The sequence below is a fragment of the Cheilinus undulatus genome, linkage group 16 (genome assembly GCF_018320785.1).
Source record: "Cheilinus undulatus linkage group 16, ASM1832078v1, whole genome shotgun sequence".
Classification (NCBI taxonomy): Eukaryota; Metazoa; Chordata; class Actinopteri; order Labriformes; family Labridae; genus Cheilinus; species Cheilinus undulatus.
The window spans coordinates 5,095,657-5,113,675 of NC_054880.1; the positions used below are offsets into that span (position 1 = coordinate 5,095,657).

The following is an 18,019-nucleotide window of genomic DNA, read 5'->3' on the forward strand; positions in this document are numbered from 1 at the left end:
TTTAGCCCATTTTTGTCCCTCTTTACTGCTCTTTGCCCATAAGAATAATTTTTCATTCATTTTTTTGCTACCTTTTTGCCACTTTTTCGTCACCTGTTACTTAGTTTTTTTCCACTTCTAACCCATTTCTGCCAATTATTATCCCAATTTTTGTCACTTTTCACCAATTTTTGCCTCTTTTTGCCAATTTTTGCCACTCTTTGCTGCTCTTTGCCCCATTCTCCACATTTTTGCTGGTCTTTGCCAATTAGTGTCACTTTTCACTCATTTTTTGCTACATTTTTGCCACCTGTAACTTGGTATTTTGTCACTTCTAACCCATTTCTGCCACTAATAATCTCATTTTTTGTCACTTATCACCAATTTTTTGCGATTTTTTTGCCCATTTTTGCCACTCTTTGCTGCTTTTTTGCCTATTTCCACCCACTATTGCTGCTTTTTGGGCATTTTTGCCACCTGCCACCACTTATCCCCCATCATGCCACTTTTTTGCCACTTATAGACCTATTTTGTCGGCTTAAACTAAATTTATTGCCCCCTTAACCCATTTTTTCCCCACTTTTCACCACTTAGACTGTGGCTCTGGCAACTGAATTTTTCAACAATTTGGCTCTTTGGCTGAGCAGGGTTGAGTAACGCTGCTTTACATCATCATGTCATTTCAATTTGACATTAACAGCATAGAACATCATGTACATGCCTCCTGTTTTATTATATTTATTCCCCTATCCTTATATCAGTTTATTGTATGTTGCTGTTGCCTTCTTTTTTAAATCATTGCTGCAAGCCAGAATTTACATGGATCATCTTATCTTATCTTATCTTATCTTATCTTATCTTATCTTATCTTATCTTATCTTATCTTATCTTATCGTGATGCAGCCCTGCAGAAGTCCCTGGTTCTTGCTCAGTTTTCTATCATTTTCTGAGTTAATGACCTTGTTGGGTGGGTTGTGGTACTACTGACATTCCCTGGGAAATTAACCTGGTTAATAATATTCACCCTCAGCTGCAGAGAACATGATAGCCTTGTCTGTAGTGGTTGGGGATTCTCTCTGAATCAGTCCCAGAAATAGCATTTGTTGGGTTTGCTGGCAGTGCTGACCACTTCTGCAACCACCTTGAGCACCTGGCTGTGGTGGCAGTGGAATAAAACCCTCCTAGGGCTCCACTTCCACTACACCCAGGACAGCAAGGTGGCTCAGCCCTGCCCCGTGTATGAGGGTTAGTGGGGACCAACAAAGTGTGATAAGCTGCCTGGACCAGAAGTGAGAGGTATTGGATGTCAAGCCACCAAAGGTCTGATCAACCTGACTGGTCCTTGCAGGCTGAGTCCCACCATCCTATTAAAGTCTTGTTTCTGATTTAACAACAACAAAAAAAAAAAATCTCCTGCTACTTTTAAGCAGGCAAATGTACTACTCACTGTAATCATTTGTGGAAAATGTAAATGAAACAGTCTGTTCACCTATACCTACAATGTCAGTGTCTGCAGTGGTCTCAAGTATAAAAAATAACAATATAGAACTGGTCTATTTTGTTGACATGGGGAGCCACAGATTGTCATTTCAGGCTATTTTGTGATGAGATAAAACCTCCTCAGAGTAGATTACATCAAGAGGCAGAGGACGGCTGCAGGAATGGATTGCTTAAACAATGAATCCCCACAAACTGGTTAACTGTAATCATCAGGGTTGTGAAAAGATTTTATAGTTTGTTGATTCTCTGCTGATCTACAATTAAATTTATGTATTTAGTGAAAGCAAATCTATTATTACCTTCGCTGAACACTAGGAGACACTAAAAATATTGAATAATTCAGACAATTAGTGTTAAAGAGACACCACACTGCTGCTATAGTATGTTAAAAACATACTTGACCAGGAAAAGGAGACATGTTTTATTATTCAAGTGAAGGTTTATTGTTGCAAAAAGATTAATGCATTGCATCTACAAAGTGATTACAATATGAGTATGTGAACTTTAAAAAATACCATAGAAATCAATAACTCTTTAGATAAAAATGTGTAGCATCCGAGTGCAGTGTGGAGACGAGCCCCAGAAATCTCATATGTACTGTTTTATTAGAGCAAAGTCAAGCCACATTTTAAGAGATAAAATACTGGATTTTCCCTTACAGTATAATTAATGAAATTTGGTTATCATATATTCAAGTATAGGGTTTACAATACTGGATTTTTGCCAATATCTGACAAGCTGATATTTACAATTTCATTTTAGCTGATGCTGATATTCAAGTGTTCTTCAGACCTAAAACTTCAGTCCTGAAAAACAAGTTTTAAAGTTTAAGAATAAACAAATTAACAATTCTAACTCCTTAAAACACACTTTAAACAGTAAGGAATGAAGATGAACAGAGAAAAAAAAATCAGATGACGTAGGTCTGTTGACCCAGCTTAAAACTCCACAAACTTATTCATTCAAGCTGGTATAGACCAAGATTTACAGCAGATATATTGGTTGTAAATATAGGCAGAAATTTTCACATTTGCCAATACTGTCAATTGACTTTTTTAGCTAATATCTAAGGAGACCAGTATCATGCCATTAATATTGTACACCCCTATGAAGGTATCATGAGGTTTTTGCTGCCCTTACAAATACCAATGTGTCTTTTAAAAGACTGAATCCATGTGAATTTTTTACCACAAATGCTACATTCAAATGGTTTCTCTCCTGTGTGCATAAGAAGGTGGCATTTAAGATCTCCACTCTGTGAAAAACCCTTACCACAAACTGAACAGCTGAATGGTTTCTCTCCTGTGTGGACTCTGATGTGCTTACTCATCTCTGCTTTATAGATAAAAAGTTTCTTACAAAATGGGCAGCTATAAGGTTTTACTAAAGAATGACGTCGCACGTGCATTTGCAGAAGTTTCTTATTTGTGTATCTTTTTCCACAGACTGAGCAACTACATGGTCTTTCTCCTGCTTGGATTCCTTTGTCCTCTGGCAGTTCTGAATTTTGTCCCAAGCTTGGAGGACATTCAGAGGAGCTAGCTGATGTATTTGCTGATGTAGTATATTCCATAGCACTTACAGATGCTTCTTTGTTTTGTAGGGGGTCAAAACATGGCTGAGGTACCCTGGTGTCATCCCACTCACAGTTACTGTCATCAGTCTCAGACTCGATAGGCTGCAGAGTCTTGTAATGAGTTGCATAATTTAAGAGGCTGTCTGGATTGAAGTGTCTTGCTGCTCCAGATCCTCCACATTCCTCTCCGTGAGCTTCATTTCTTATCTCTTCACTTTGTCTTTGAAGAAACTGTGAGGTCTGAGGTTTCTCTCCATCCTCTGCTTCACCCTTCACAGGAACAGAACTGAGTGGGATCATGTTGATATCAGGCTCCTCTGCTCCTTGAAACTGCCATCTCTCCTGGCTGCTCCATAGATCCTCCTGTTCCACCTTAACGTGTGCTGGTTCTGGTGGGTCCTCCTGGACCAGACATGAGCTCCTCTCCTGCTGCTCAGGGAAAAGCTCTTCTTTCACAACCAGCTGCTGGACAGCTGTGGAGAAAAATGACAGAACAGTCGTCTCATATTGATATATAAATCATAATAGCACTGCTTTGGCTGACGTGGGGGAAAAAAAATGAAAACTTCATAGCTTACTCTGACTGTGCTTGTTATGAATGTTGACATAGCAAAAAGACTCTCACAGCAAACAAGTATTAGCTGTACCTTCTTTGTCTTTTTTTACTGTCTTGTGCCTAGTTTACGTTACTTCCGGTGTTGGAAATGACCTTACATTAAAATACAAAAGCACTCCAGGTTTATTGTTGCTATTTTATAGCAGTACCTTAACTACAGCAAATAAAAAAAGTGAAATGTTCGATCTCATTCGGATCACGTTACAATGGAATCATGATTGAAGCTTTTTAAATGTGATTTGAGTAATTTCAGCGTCTACACCTGTGTTATTCAACCTTGCTTAACCAAAGAGCCAAACTGTTGAAACATAACATTGCAAGAACAACAATCTAAGTGGCGAAAAGTGGCCAAAAATGGCTTAAAGTGGCAACAGAAATCAGTCAAAGGTGGCAAAAATGATCTGAAATTGGCAAAAACGTGGCAAAAAGTTAGAAAAGTTGCTAAAATGGGCAAAAAGCAGTGAAGAGTGGAAAAATAGGGCAAAAAAGGAAACAAGTGTTATTTAATGGCAAAGGCTGCTTAAACTGGCAAAAAAAAATGGTGAAAAGGGGCAAAAATGGTCCCAAAGTGGTAAAAATGGGGGGAAAAAACATCAAAAAGAAGCAGCAAATATAGGCAAATAAAATGGGTAAAAAGGGGTAATTAATGCCAAAAGGCAGCTTAAATGGGTGAAAGTGGCAAAAAATTGTGAAAAATTGCAAAAATGTGGGAAAAGTGGCAAAAAAATTGGCAAAAATGGACAGAAAAGTTGGAAAAAAGTGGTATTTTAATGGCAAAAGTCAGCTTAAATGGGCAAAAAGTGGTAAAAAAAATGGTGAAAAGGGGCAAGCATGGTCCAAAAGTGGCCATAATGGGAAAAACATCAAAAAGAAGTGGCAAATATGGGCAAACAAAATGGGTAAAAAGGGATAATTCATAGCAAGAGGCAGCCTAAATGGATGAAAGTGGCAAAAAATTGTGAAATACGGCAAAAATATGGCAAAAAAGTTGGAAAAAGTGGTATTTAATGGCAAAGATAGCTTAATCGGGTGAACAGTAGCAAAAAAATGGTGAAATGGCAAAAATGGGATACATCGGACAATTAAGTTTGACAATTAAAGCCTTCTGTATAAGTCTGGGAAACAAAGTGATTAATGTTATTAATTTCAAAGGTTAAAGTTTCCTTTTCTAAGGGTTTCTGGGGGAAAATGTTTCAAATTGAGACATAAAAGAGCCACAAATCATCACAAAAGAGCCACATGTAGCTCTAGAGCACATGTTGAGTATCACTGCTCTAGACTGATTTATTTTTCCAACAGAGCGGTCTACACCTTGGAGGAAAGGAGAGGCAAAGCAGAGGCTGACATATGAGATACAGACAGGTGTTACGGTCTGTGTTTGTGTGTGGATGCAAGAGTTCGCTGTGAAGACATGAGAGGCACTAAGAACATTAAAGGCATGTGAAAATAAACATTTATATAGGAGAATATGAACTTAACCTGTTATTAAAACCAGATGTGATTTAAACAGGATAATGTATTTTTTTATATTTTAAACAGATGACCACACAGAGTTTTCTATGGGTGGCACACATCATTAAAACATAAATAATTGCAGATAACTATGTTTCTTTGATCGTAAAATGGTCAAAATTGAGATCATGACGATTCAAATTCAATGAATCTTAATATCAACAGTCTGCTTTTCCTTGATGGATAACCATCAAAAAGAAAATTAAATCATTGCAAAGGAAAGCAGACCGTTGTTAAAGACACACCCCCTATCACATCCTCCGGAGCAGTGGTTTTCAACGTGGGGGTCAGGACCCCCTCAGGGGACACTGACACTGAGGAGGGTCCCAGATGTCTTAGAAAATCTAAGAATATGTTCAAATGATTTCAAACTGTATATATTACCCATTTTCAGTGAAAATATATGCATAACCTAGTTAAGTATACAATTTTTTACAAATGTCATTTGGTGAGTTTTATGCTGAATTCAAAGTAAATCTCTGTAAAAAGAATGTCTGCACACAGGCCTGCCAGGAGATTTGGCTGGACCCTGACAAACCAGAGAATTGATGATATCAATGCATGTGTGTTTTATCAGTAGCACTGGCATCCTGGCAGTCCCCTCATTTTAGCGCTGAAAAGTGAATCAAACTCTTTTAAAACACTTTTTCTGGCAAATTTGCCACTATTATTTGTAACCAAAGAGAACCCTTGACCATGCACAGAAAGGCAGTGATCAGGATTCAAACCAGGAAAGATCTAGCTGTGAGGCAACAGTGCTAACCCTGCGCTGCAGTGAAGCCCATGACCATAATTTCAACCCTCCAAATAGGAACACTTAAATCTTATCGCAAAATTGCATGTTTGAGTTCATGGGGCAATGCGATTTTTCATCAGTGCACTTTATAACCCAGTGAAAAAGCCTCAGCAGATAAAAAAAAAGTCATGTCTACCAAGCTCACCCAAAACTTTATTTAAAAAATGTAATTAAATAATACAAGGAAAGATATTGCAACAGGACTGTGTTGGTGTATTAAGACATAAAAATTCACCAAAAAGAAATTGGTGACCTGCACTTTGATACAGTCTTCATACTCATCAGCTTTTTATTACAGAAAATATATTTATTTTTACTATTCAAAAAAGGTAAACCTGGAAATATATTGTGGTCATTATAACTTAAACTGGAACACAAAAATGGGTGTTTCTCATATTGTGTAGTTTGATTAATTCATACTTATTTATTATCTTATTTGGTTCTAATTTTATGGTTGCGTTTAATATCGCTAATGTTAACATGTAGAGTGAGTATTGATTGATGCTTTTATTTCATAAACTTGTGAGTTTTGGCACGAGGTCACATCTACATTATGGGCAGGTAGGATAGGACGCCTGGGCACCGAGGAGGGTGGATGGATCTTTACAAGGAAGGCATGAGCCAGAACAGTTTGTAAGAAACGTTTGTGAATACACAAAAAAAATGTATTTCATTTTCCTTGGACATTCACCATATTAATCCTACGTAAGATCCACTATCCTCCACAGTGGTCGGTTTGATTCTGAGTTTGTTTTTTGATTGAAAAATTGCTGCTACAAGTTTTTTTTTTTTTTTGTGAAAAACTGCCCACTGTTTACCTTACTGAAGTGGGTCTAACAGCTCTTTCCAGCCTGTATCCATCTTCTGTGTTTGCTGGTTTTAACATGGCGTTGTATATGTCAGATTAAACTGAAAACAGACAGTTGGCTTGTACTGATGAGTTTGTTTTCTCTTGGATCTCAAAGAAAAACTACCGACTTCTTTAATAGTATGACAGCTAACCTACCTGACGTTATGCAGCAGGTCCTGTAAGCTATTGGTTCTCAACGTTGGGGTCAGGACCCCATTGGGGTTTGTGAGACACTGAGGGGGGGTCTCCATATGCCGTAAAAAAATATAGGAATATTTTTTTAATTTACATTGCTGCCATTTACACCAATTTTACCAGGTTTTAACTCATTGTCATCACTTTTTTCCCACCAATTTTGCCAACTTTAACACATTTTTGCTGCTTAAAACCCTTTTTTTGTAATTTTAAACCCTTTCAAACACGTTTCTGCCTGTTTTTGCCATTTCTAAACCAAATCTTGCCCCGGTCCCCGGTCTCTGACACCTTATTTGGGGGTCGGGGGGTGAAAGGTTAAGAACCCCTGCCGTAAGCACACAGATTGATTGACACTGTACTGACCAATCAGGTTTGAGCTTTGACTACAAACAACACTGACTGACATTTCCCATTTCCCAGACTAATACCGAGATCGTGTTTCAGGTGTGGTGCATGTTATGGTATTTCCACTTCCTAAAATCAGGACTGGGGTTCTTCAAAAATGAGTGTTTTATAATTTTAAAACAAGGGAGGTTCCGGTTAAATCAGGACGTTTGGCCATCCTAAATTACATATTCAATGGAAAATAGGATTTATTAACCGAACATATTAACATCTCGGTGTTGTGTTGAAGCTCATGTTGTGAACTGTCTTCATATTTAGGGCCAACACCACTTCTTGTATCCTCCCTGAAAACAAAGGCCCTCTGGTTACAAAGCATTGCGTCATCGATGAAATGCTGGTAACAGATGACGTCATCGGCTCTCCATGAAGCCCACACTAACTGTGACAATAAAACTGTACACACCTGGTCTGGGTTCCTGGACTTCAGGGACGAGAGCAGCTTCCAGTAGCCTTTTTTGTCGAAGGTTTTCCTCTTTGGATCGACTAAGTTGCTCCTCGTACTCTTTCATGGTTCTTTCAAACAGCTCAAAAATCTCTTCCGCTGCCGCGAACAGTCTCTGGTTCACTAAAGATCTCAGTATCTGAGTTTTAGACATTTTGTTTACTCAATCACACTCACATTTACAACCCAAGAACACAGAGAAGCAGTTATTTTGAGCCACAGGAAAGTCCTTCGGTCTCTTCCCCTTAGGGCCGGGGTGGACTTGCCTCGTCACCGTCCTACAAAACAGCAAGCTGCTTCCGCTAACTTCGCGTCAAATTCTTCTCAAATAGATTCAAGTTTTAAGCTAAACATTAAAATATGTATTTTATTAAGTCCGCTGTAACACGTCAATCCTTGAAAACAAGCTGAAGACTTGAAATATGGCGTATCTTCGGGCAAATTCCTCGGTTAGCAAACGGCTAGATTCTCCTTTCGGTCAAGCTTCCTACTCGGCTTCTGGATTTTCGGCAGACTAGACGCCACGGCGGCGTGTTGCTGCCCCCCTCTGGTGATAGTGCAATTCATCCTGGTGCCTCAGATGTTCACACTTGTCCAGTTCGATGGAGAAATTCTAAAACGTCTTTTGTTGTTTCACAGTGCTCCAAGTCATAAATGACTCATGCACTGATTAATATACTTAAAGTTATTAAGTGACTGACATCGATTTCTTCCGGTTCTGGCCGTTTACAAGCAGCTTGGTTGGTTTGTGTTGCACTACCGCCATCTAGCGGCGGCATTAACTCTGATTTTCCAGTTGAATAGGCTTTAGTCAGCAGCCGTTTTAGCGCTTGGGCCTCTGTCGATTAACATTTGAATACAAAAAATAACGTGTTTAATCAAATAAACTAATTAATTAGTCAAATCAAAATAAATAAAAACTGAAACTGTCTTTCAAAGATCTAACTTGTTCCCAAATCTAATAAAGTCAGAATCCTGGGAAAAAACTTAGTGGGATGGACTATGAATTGTTTTATCATTGCTTTACTTTTTTTTTTTTTTTTTATTATTGTTTGTTGTCTGAAACAAATAAATAAAAAGGGGTCAGAATTCAGAGAGTTCAGTCAGAATTCTGAGTTTTAACTGGAAAAAAAATTGAGAGAACTTTTTTCAAACTCTTAGAAAAAAAAGCCAGACTCTAAAGACCCTGTAAAATCAATCCCAAACTTTGTCTTAACACACTAGATTGCTGCAAAAATGTAAAAAAAAACAAAAAAAAAAAACAAAACAAAATATATAACACTGAGTGTGACTGAATTTTGGATTTAGACGTAAAGTGTTCTCCGCTTTCCTGTCTTAGGCTACGTTCACACCAGTGTTAAATTTGTTGGCTAAAACTATGACTAAAAATGTTTGTTGACAGCCTTTTTTTCATGAGAAAAACTACATTAAAACTAACAAAAATAGATCTGTGATGATTAAAACTGACATAAACTACGTTTAGTTGTTGTCAAGATGACTAAAACTAGACTAAAATGTAATGTAGTTTTCGTCAGACATTCAAAATCTGTGGGTAAATCTGTCAAAAAACGAACCATCTGTATCTATTCTGCCTCTCAGCTGTAGAAAGTAGGGACCCCAGGTTTGACAGGGTGCATAGAACACACTAGCATGATTTGGTCCCAGATTTAGCCAAGAAAATAAATGCTTGAGCTAAAAGTAAAGACTCAAATATGAGGACTTCTTATGGACTAAAACTAGACTAAAATGTCTTGAGAGTTCATCTCAAGTTTTCTGTTCATGAGCCTGGTTCTCTTCAAAGTTTGCATGCTAAAAGGAAGTATTTCCATTGGCACAGTAACCTCTAAAGCGTTGGACAGGTGTCCAGCATAAAATTTAGAGCAGTGGATCTCAGCTGGTCTAGCATTAGCACCCACCACCACCTCATTTGTAACAAATTACAACCCAATTTTCTTCAAATCTTCAATCAAACCAAAATGTTTTAAATGAAAAATGGGGAAGTTTGTATGAAGGTTATAATAGTTTCTGATTGTTCATTAGTTTTTATTTTTATTTTGTTTTCACTTTCTGTGTTTGATTTCAGTTTAGTTTTTATTAGTTTTGACTGCTGGTTTGTTAGTTTAGTTTAGTTTATTTTTTGCATTAGTTTAGATTTTGTTAGTTTTAGTGTTAGTTTTAGTGTTTTACAGATAGATATTGGGGCTGAGTGAGCATCATACATTTTTAAAAACATATTCATACAGACTACAATTCACTTATCATTTATTTATGTCAGTGGTTCCCAATCTTTTTTCCTCAGGGCCCCCTACTTGCATTGAAGAAAGCTAAGCCCCCCTTGTAAAAGTACACATCATATGAAATTGTTTTCAGTGACAAAATCCCAACATAACAGACCTCTTTAGACTTGTTCTTGACTGAAGATCGGTGTCCAAACTATCCATTATTATGTGCATTAGGACCACTCTTGGAAAAAAGAAAGTCAAATTAAATATATATATATATATATATATAAGTTTAAAAATTTCATTTAAAAAATACATTTTTATGATTTTAGAAGTGGTAAATGTCCCTGAACTTCAGATAAGAAATTTTTAGATTATAAAGCCCAAAAGTCCAAATCTGACCACTGTTTTCATTTTGGTTTCCTATAAATTTTTAACTTTACACTGTTGTAAAATTAGGATTTAAAAAACGTTTAAACAAAAATAAATAAATAAATAAATAAAAATTGAGTTTCTAATGTCAATTTAAGACCTTAGAAATTCTGAAATTTTGATTTTTTTTCTTGTGAATTCCTGACTTTTGAAACACTGAAATATTGACTTTATGTATGTATGTATGACTTTATAATCTCAAAAATTTGGATTTTTTCCCCCCAGACAAATGTTTGACCTTTTTGATTAAAAATCTACAATTCTCCTTATATTTTAATCTTTTAGGTTGGCCCCTATACTCGATTGTACATTAGGTTAGTAATCATGATTTTCTTTTTTAATGAACTTGTTTGTAGGTGCCAGTCAGTAGGGTTGTGTCAAAGACTAAGACTAAAACTAAGGATAATTTGTCTCCTTTTTTAATCTTATTTTAGTTAGTGTTATAAGCCCAATATACAGTTTTAGTTAGTTTTCATTTTTTTGGTAAAGCTTAGTTTTTATTTAGTTTCAGTTAACTAAAATAATTTTTCAATTTTAGTTTGAGTTATTTAGTTAGTTTTAGTTAACTATAATAACCTTGGTTTGGACTTTTGATTGGAAAAAAAGATGCAACAGCACAAAAAGATGTCGATATTTCCCTCTAAGAAAAGCCCATCATAGACTTTTTGCCACATATCTGCAACACATTGAAAATGGCATTAAGACCCACTTCTGGGTCCCCACCCACCAAATGAGAACAAAGGCTTTAGAACAGGGCGATTCAATTACAAATTCAACTGGGCCAAATTTAAAAATCAAGAAATGTAGTGAGGCCAGACATGTTCAGCGCCCAGTAAGCAGCTGGTAATGTCAAATGTCAAACCAGTGCAGATCAATTTGATGTAAAATATTGACTTTTTATTCATAGTCTCCTTTTTAAATTTGGCAACATGACAAAAGCACATGGAAAAGTGCATAAAAACAACAGAGCTGTGTTTGAACATAACCTGAGGAAGTAGAAATGTTTTTTTCACTTGAATAAAAAAAAAAAAAAAAAAATAGAATGAAAAAACAAAATGAAATTCTGTAAATAATAATTTGGTCAAATCTTACCCAGGAATATCTTAAAGTGCATAAAAACTACATTTGCGCAGTTGTAGCTACAGTTGAAAAGGACATGTTATACTCGGTATCTTATGGCTGCATTGCTAGCCACAGAGTGTTGCATTCACGGTCTGAAATACTGTGGGAGTCTATGAAAACTTGCCTCTGCATCTCTGGAATGACCACAGGCTGGGCCACTTGAGGGTTGGTTGTGGGCCGCATGTGGCCCCCAGGCCGCTAACTGAATAGGCCTGCTTTAGAACCTTGGTTCTTGAAGCGGGTTATGAAGCCATTTTTCAGCTGGTACCAGATATGTGCCTGTTGTTGTAAATTGACTATGACATGGTTTTATTTTGATGGACTTGTCTACATCTCTTTGTTCTGCTGCATCTATTGCTCCATCTCGAGTCCAAACATTTCATTAAACTCATTTGGGTATGACTGAAAGTTTTAAGGAATTTGGGTCCCAAAAGATGTTTTGTTCTAAGGGAATTATGCCAACATCTCTGACTATTAATCCATAATAAAGGGGAAATTTTAAGTCTTGCCCTAGGAATCCTAAAGCTTCAGCTGAATGAGAGAGTTTTGATAAGCTGTGGACATCTCTCCTCAACCATCTCCTAGACTTCAGAGTAGACTTGGCATGCAACGTGTGCCATGATGAAGAGTAACATTCCTCCTGTACCTCTGTAAGCTTTAAAGGCTTTCTTCATGTTACTACTACTTGATATTAGTTTTTGCCTCACCTTCATAATGTACTCTGTTATCTATGCTTAGAAGACCCATGTCATGGGCAATCAAATGTTTAAAAGGGCTGAATGATTGGGGGAAATCTAATCTAATTACTTTTTACTACCAACGCTGTGACTTAATATGCAGTTCTTTTTTAAGTTCTTCACTATGTACATTTCAACAAACACAAGAAATAAGTAATTCTGTTTCATAACAAACAGAATATTAGATGGATAAAACAAGTGCTAAAGGATTTTAAAATATATCTAATTGCAACTATTGACTCATATTGCAAATTTAACATTAATTGTTGGACTGAATGATCATTTTGTCCCATTCTGTTTTAATAAACATATACAAACATAGTTAAAGCAGATTTTTTTGTCTAATATCCTAAAAATAATTGGCATTTGACTGTTTGCAGGATATGTAGAGTATAATGTCTCTGCTACTGCAAAAAAAGATAAATCAAAACACATTAGACTGGCCTTTTGACATATTTCAGGCAAAAGAAAAATCACATTTTTTACTATTTATTTCGCAATAGGCATTGTTGTGATTTTAACTATATTTTGATTTATTGCTCAGTCTCAATTGTAAATGTGAGGGGAAATAATACACATGCTCAAAGAGCTCATCAACTCAAAAAAATTGTGCTCTTAGGAAAGAAGAACTAAGTTATTTAATTTTCAAAGCTGAAAATATTCACCTTTATCTGTGGGCTGTAAGGTCACATCAGATGATTATCTTGAGGCTTTTTCATTTCTTTATACACTTGTGTATTTTCACAGACTTTAGCCAAGTGAATCTTCTGCCACAAAGATTGCAACCATATGGTTTTTCCCCTGTGTGGATGATAGAATGACTCTTTAGAGATCCACGCTGCGTGAATCTTCTACCACAGATTGGGCAGCTGAAAGGTTTCTCTCCAGTGTGAGTCCTCATGTGCCTTACCATCTCTTCTTTCCTAATGAAACTCTTCTTACAAACCGAGCAGCTGTACGGTTTTACCACTGAATGACGTCGCATGTGCATTTGCAAAAGTTTCTTACTCGGGTATCTTTTAGCACAAATTGAGCAAATGAACGGTTTTTCCCCTGTCTGGACCCTGTCATGTTTCTGCTTTGGTCCAAAGATTGATGGACATTCAGAGAAGCCAAATGATGTGCTTCCAGTGTTACATTTTACATAATTCACAGTTAAGTGTTTGTTTTGCAGATGGTTTAAACCTTTCTGTAATTCATCACCATCCACCCAGTCACCACTGTCATCAGTGTCTGATCCAATGAGGTGTAAGGTCTCATCAGCAGTAACCGGTTGTAAAAACCCATCTGGATTAAAGTCTCGGTCTCTTTCTGATCCCCCACAGTCCTCTCCATCAGCTTCTGTTTTCAAATGCTCTGTTTCACTGTTCATTTCACTCCGTTTTCCATGAAGCTGCGAGGACTGAGCTTTCTCTCCATCCTCTGCTTCCCACTTCAGCTGTACAGAAGTGAATGTGAACACACTGCTATCAGCCTCCTCTGCTCCTGGATGCTGATCTCTCTCCTGACTGCTCCACAGTTCCTCCCCTTCTTCTTTAATGCATGCTGGTTCAGGTGGGTTCTTCTGGTTCAGGCAGAAACCCCTCTCCTGCTGCTGAGGGAGAACCTCGGGTCTTCTCAGCTGCTGTATGTCTGTGGACAAAAAAACATAACATATAACCTTCAGAAAACATTCAACAAGTTTAATATATATATATAAGGGTAAATCTGGCAGTGTGAGAGCTCTATCCTGTGATATGCAGTGTTCAGCTAGTAGTGTTTCCAAAAATTCTTAATCAGTTAAAAACACATTAAAACTATTTAAAGTCATACGTTTACTGTTAAGAGGACGATGTTATTCAGCAGAGAATTGGATGTAGTGTGATTACTGTACATTTTAACATCTCAATGTTGTGGTAAATATAATATCGTGATGATTGTGTATCGTCTTGGTATCTCAGGGTAAAATGGTTCATAGTTTCCCATTTAGACCCTTCAAATCAGGGTTGTCAAACTCAAGGCCCGGGGGCCAAATCCGGCCCGTGGTGCAGTCATACCCGGCCCACCAGATCATATGATATTTTTATTAGAACTGGCCCACCAGTATGAGGTCTGCAGATTTCCTCCAGTATAAAAATGAGAACTTAACCTTGATGATTTATAACATCCTTGCTGAGTCATAAAAATCAAAATAAGTAGACAGTAAAAATAATTCGGCAAAAAGTCAGGAACGTAGGAGAAATGTGTGTTTTCTTTACATTTTCAATTTTGTATCTCACAGCTATGACTAAAAGTTGTGGTTTTGACTTTTTATTTTATATCTTAACCTTTACATCTCATAACTTTTACTTTTTATCCCATATTTTTACCTTTTAAATTCATAATTTTACATTAAATCCTAGTTTGACCTTATGAAGTCATGATTTTTGACTTTTATCTCATGTTTTGACCTTTAACAACTCCTAATGTTGACTCTTTTCTTGGTTTTTACCATTAAACCTCCAGATTTTTAACACTGTTTCACATTTTGACTTTTAAAACTCATGAATTTGAAATTAAATCTCATATCTTGACAATTTAAACTCACAATTTCAATACTTATCTCACATTTTGATTGTTAGTTTCATGATTTCTAATTTTTTTTCTTAGTTTTGCTGACTATTTCAACTCCTAAATTTCAATTGTATCCCATATTTTGATTGTTAAATATCATGATTTTGAATTTTTTTCACAGTTTTAGTTGCCATTTCAACTCCTAACTTTGACTTTTAGCTCATTTTCTACCTTTTAAAACTCATGATTTTAAATTTTATTTCAGATTTTGACCATTAAAACTCATGATTTAGACTTTTATATCATATTTTGACTTAAAAATCATGGTTTCGGAATGATATCTAATACGTTGCCTTTTAAAAACATTATTGTGACTTTAAATGTCATGTTTTTACCTTTTAGATTCATAATTTTAAATAAATTCCTAGTTTGACCTTTTAAAGTCATGATTTTGACTTTAAGTTCATGATTTGACCTTTAACAACTCCTGATTTTGACTCTTAACACGGTTTTTACCTTTAAACCTCCCGATTTTTCACATTTTTTTCACATTTTGACCTTTAAAACTCATGAATTTGAAATTAAATCTCATATCTTGACATTTTAAAGTCACAATTTCAATATTTATTCTTACATTTTGATTGTTAGTTTCATGATTTCTAATTTTTTTCAGTTTTACTAACTATTTCAACTCCTAAATTTCACTTTTATCTCACACTGTGATAGTTAAATTCATTACTTTGATTTTTTTCAGTTTTGCTGACTATTTCAACTCCTAAATTTCAATTTTATCTGACATTGTGATTGTTAATTTCATTACTTTGATTTTTTTTCAGTTTTGCTGACTATTTCAACTCCTAAATTTCACTTTTATCTCACTTTTTGACTGTTAAATATCATTATTTAGATTTTTTTTTTTCACAGTTTTGTTGACCATTTCAATTCCCAACTCTGACTTTTAGCTCATGTTTTACCTTTAAAATTCATGATTTTCAATTTTATTTCAGATTTTGACCTTTAAAACTCATGATATAGACTTTTCTGGCATATTTTGACTTAAAAAAAATCATGGTTTCAGAATGCTGTATCATACTTTGCCTTTTAAAAACATTATTTTGACTTTAAATGTCATATTTTTACCATTAAAACTTGTAAGTTTGACTTTTTTCTCAGATTTTGAGTTTTTAACTTATCATGTTGACCTTTAAATCTCAAAATCATTTAGGTTGACAGTCAGTGGTTATATATTGACCCTGTTAGGCCCTCAGGTTAGACCCCAATTCAGAATCCTGTCTCTGCTGTGAGTGAGTTTGACACCCCTACTTTAAATGAAAAGCACATTTAGTCTCTTTCACTGTGAACATTGTAACAGGAGAAGAATCATATCAGCTGCTTTCTATTATGAACCCTCTGACTGTAAATATAAAATGTACAAACCTGGTTTGTGTATCTCCTCTTCAGGGTTGATGACAGGATCCAGAGGTTTGTGTTGACTCTCTTTAGATCGACTAAGTTCCTCCTCGTACTCTGCTATTGTTCTTTCAAACAGCTTAAAAATCTCCTCAGCAGCCGCAGTCAGTCTCTGGTTCACTAAAGATCTCAGTATATTAGCTTTAGACATTTTTACTTGGTTAAATCGACGTGTTCTTCACAGAAACACCGGGAATTCCTTATTTTAGGCTAACGGAAGCCCTTCTGTGCTTTAGGCCTGTGCGGCAAAGCTAGCAGCTTCCGCTAACTTCATGTAAAACTCAGATAAAAGTGAATGCTAGGCTAACGGTAAACATCAGTAAAGCTTGTGTTCGGTCAGCCCTTAAAGTTTTGGCAACACAAACCGGCGTAGACCTTTAAATACGACGTACTCTTTCGCAAATAACCCGGCTAGCGAACGGCTACATTCTTCTTCGTCTATTTCTTTAGATTTAACGGCAGCTTGGTCATTCAGTGTGTCGCACTACTGCCATCTAACGATGATAATCAACTCCGATTTTTCTTAGTTGTAGGGGCCAGCAAAATCATGGTCCATTGTCAAGTGAGGCTGTGGTATTTTATGTTTTACCTGAATAATAACCACTCTTATCAAAGAAACACATTTTAATTCATTTGTTTACTAAGTAGCCCTCTTAAAAATGTAAATCATTTAGTTAAACACAATTAAAATATGTTAAAAATAGCTAAAATGGGTTAATAATGGCAAAAAAAATGGTGGGTAAGGTGGGGAATTAGATTGCAACGGTAGCAGAAATAGGTTAGAAATGCAAAAAATAAAAAAATGGGTTTAAGTCGCAAAAAATGGGCATATTAAATGGTAAAAGGGCATTCAAACATGGCTGAAATGGTGTTAAAGTGGCATGAATAGGTGGAAATGTGGTGAAATGGGTTGGAAATTGATATAAACTGGCAAAAAAAGGGTTAGCTAAGGCAGACATAGTCAAACTGGCAACAGTGGGCATATCAAATCGTGAAATGTGGCTTAAAAAGTGGTCAGAGGGGTTAATAATGGCAATAATGTGCCAACAGAGCCAACAAGAGGCAGAAAGTTGCAAGACTTGGTTTAGAAGTGGCAAAAACAGGCAGAAAAAATGGTTGAAAGGGTTTAAAATGGACAAAAAAATGGGTTTAAGTTGCGAAAATGTTTTAAAATTGGTGGGGTAAAGTGATGAAAATGGGTTAAAATTAGGCAAATTGGTGTAAAGTGGCAACAGTGTAATTCAAAAGTGGTCTTAGTTTTTTTAAGGCATCTGGAGACCCCCTCTCAGTGTCTCGTGACCCCAAATGGGGTCCTGACCCCAACATTGAGAACCCCTGCGTTAGAGAACAGACAACTTTAGTCCAGTATCCGCTCTAATTTATTTGTGAATCAGTGTTAATTTTGGCAGCTTTTGAATTTAGGCTCAGCTTTAGTGCTTAGATTCAAATGCATTTTAGTCCAGTTTTTAGCTACCTGAGATCCTCAGCCCTCCTCGGGATCCTTCTGTGCCCCATTATTGAATTACTTTGTGACTTCTCAGCATTAACTACACCAAAACCCTGCATACCAGCAGTCAAGGCCACCCATAAAGGGAGATAAAGAGGAGAGCTTTCTGGGGCCCATGGAGGTAAG

General features: G+C 36.3%; 2 protein-coding genes across 2 annotated transcripts; both read right to left on the reverse strand.

Moving 5' to 3' along the window:
* Positions 1–1,923: 1,923 nt before the first annotated feature.
* LOC121523859 (zinc finger and SCAN domain-containing protein 2-like) lies at positions 1,924–8,361 on the reverse strand. The gene is made up of 2 exons (XM_041808916.1): positions 7,833–8,361; positions 1,924–3,528 (listed from the first exon to the last, which is right to left on the reverse strand). Exons 1-2 carry the CDS (start codon positions 8,023–8,025, stop codon positions 2,585–2,587), a joined length of 1,137 nt encoding a protein of 378 aa, XP_041664850.1. The 5' UTR covers positions 8,026–8,361; the 3' UTR covers positions 1,924–2,584.
* Positions 8,362–12,663: 4,302 nt separating this feature from the next.
* Positions 12,664–16,816, reverse strand: LOC121523866 (zinc finger protein 2 homolog). Its single transcript, XM_041808922.1, has 2 exons — positions 16,354–16,816; positions 12,664–14,016 (listed from the first exon to the last, which is right to left on the reverse strand). The coding sequence occupies exons 1-2, from the start codon at positions 16,535–16,537 to the stop codon at positions 13,100–13,102; spliced, it is 1,101 nt and encodes a 366-aa protein (XP_041664856.1). The 5' UTR covers positions 16,538–16,816; the 3' UTR covers positions 12,664–13,099.
* Between the last annotated feature and the right edge of the window lie 1,203 nt (positions 16,817–18,019).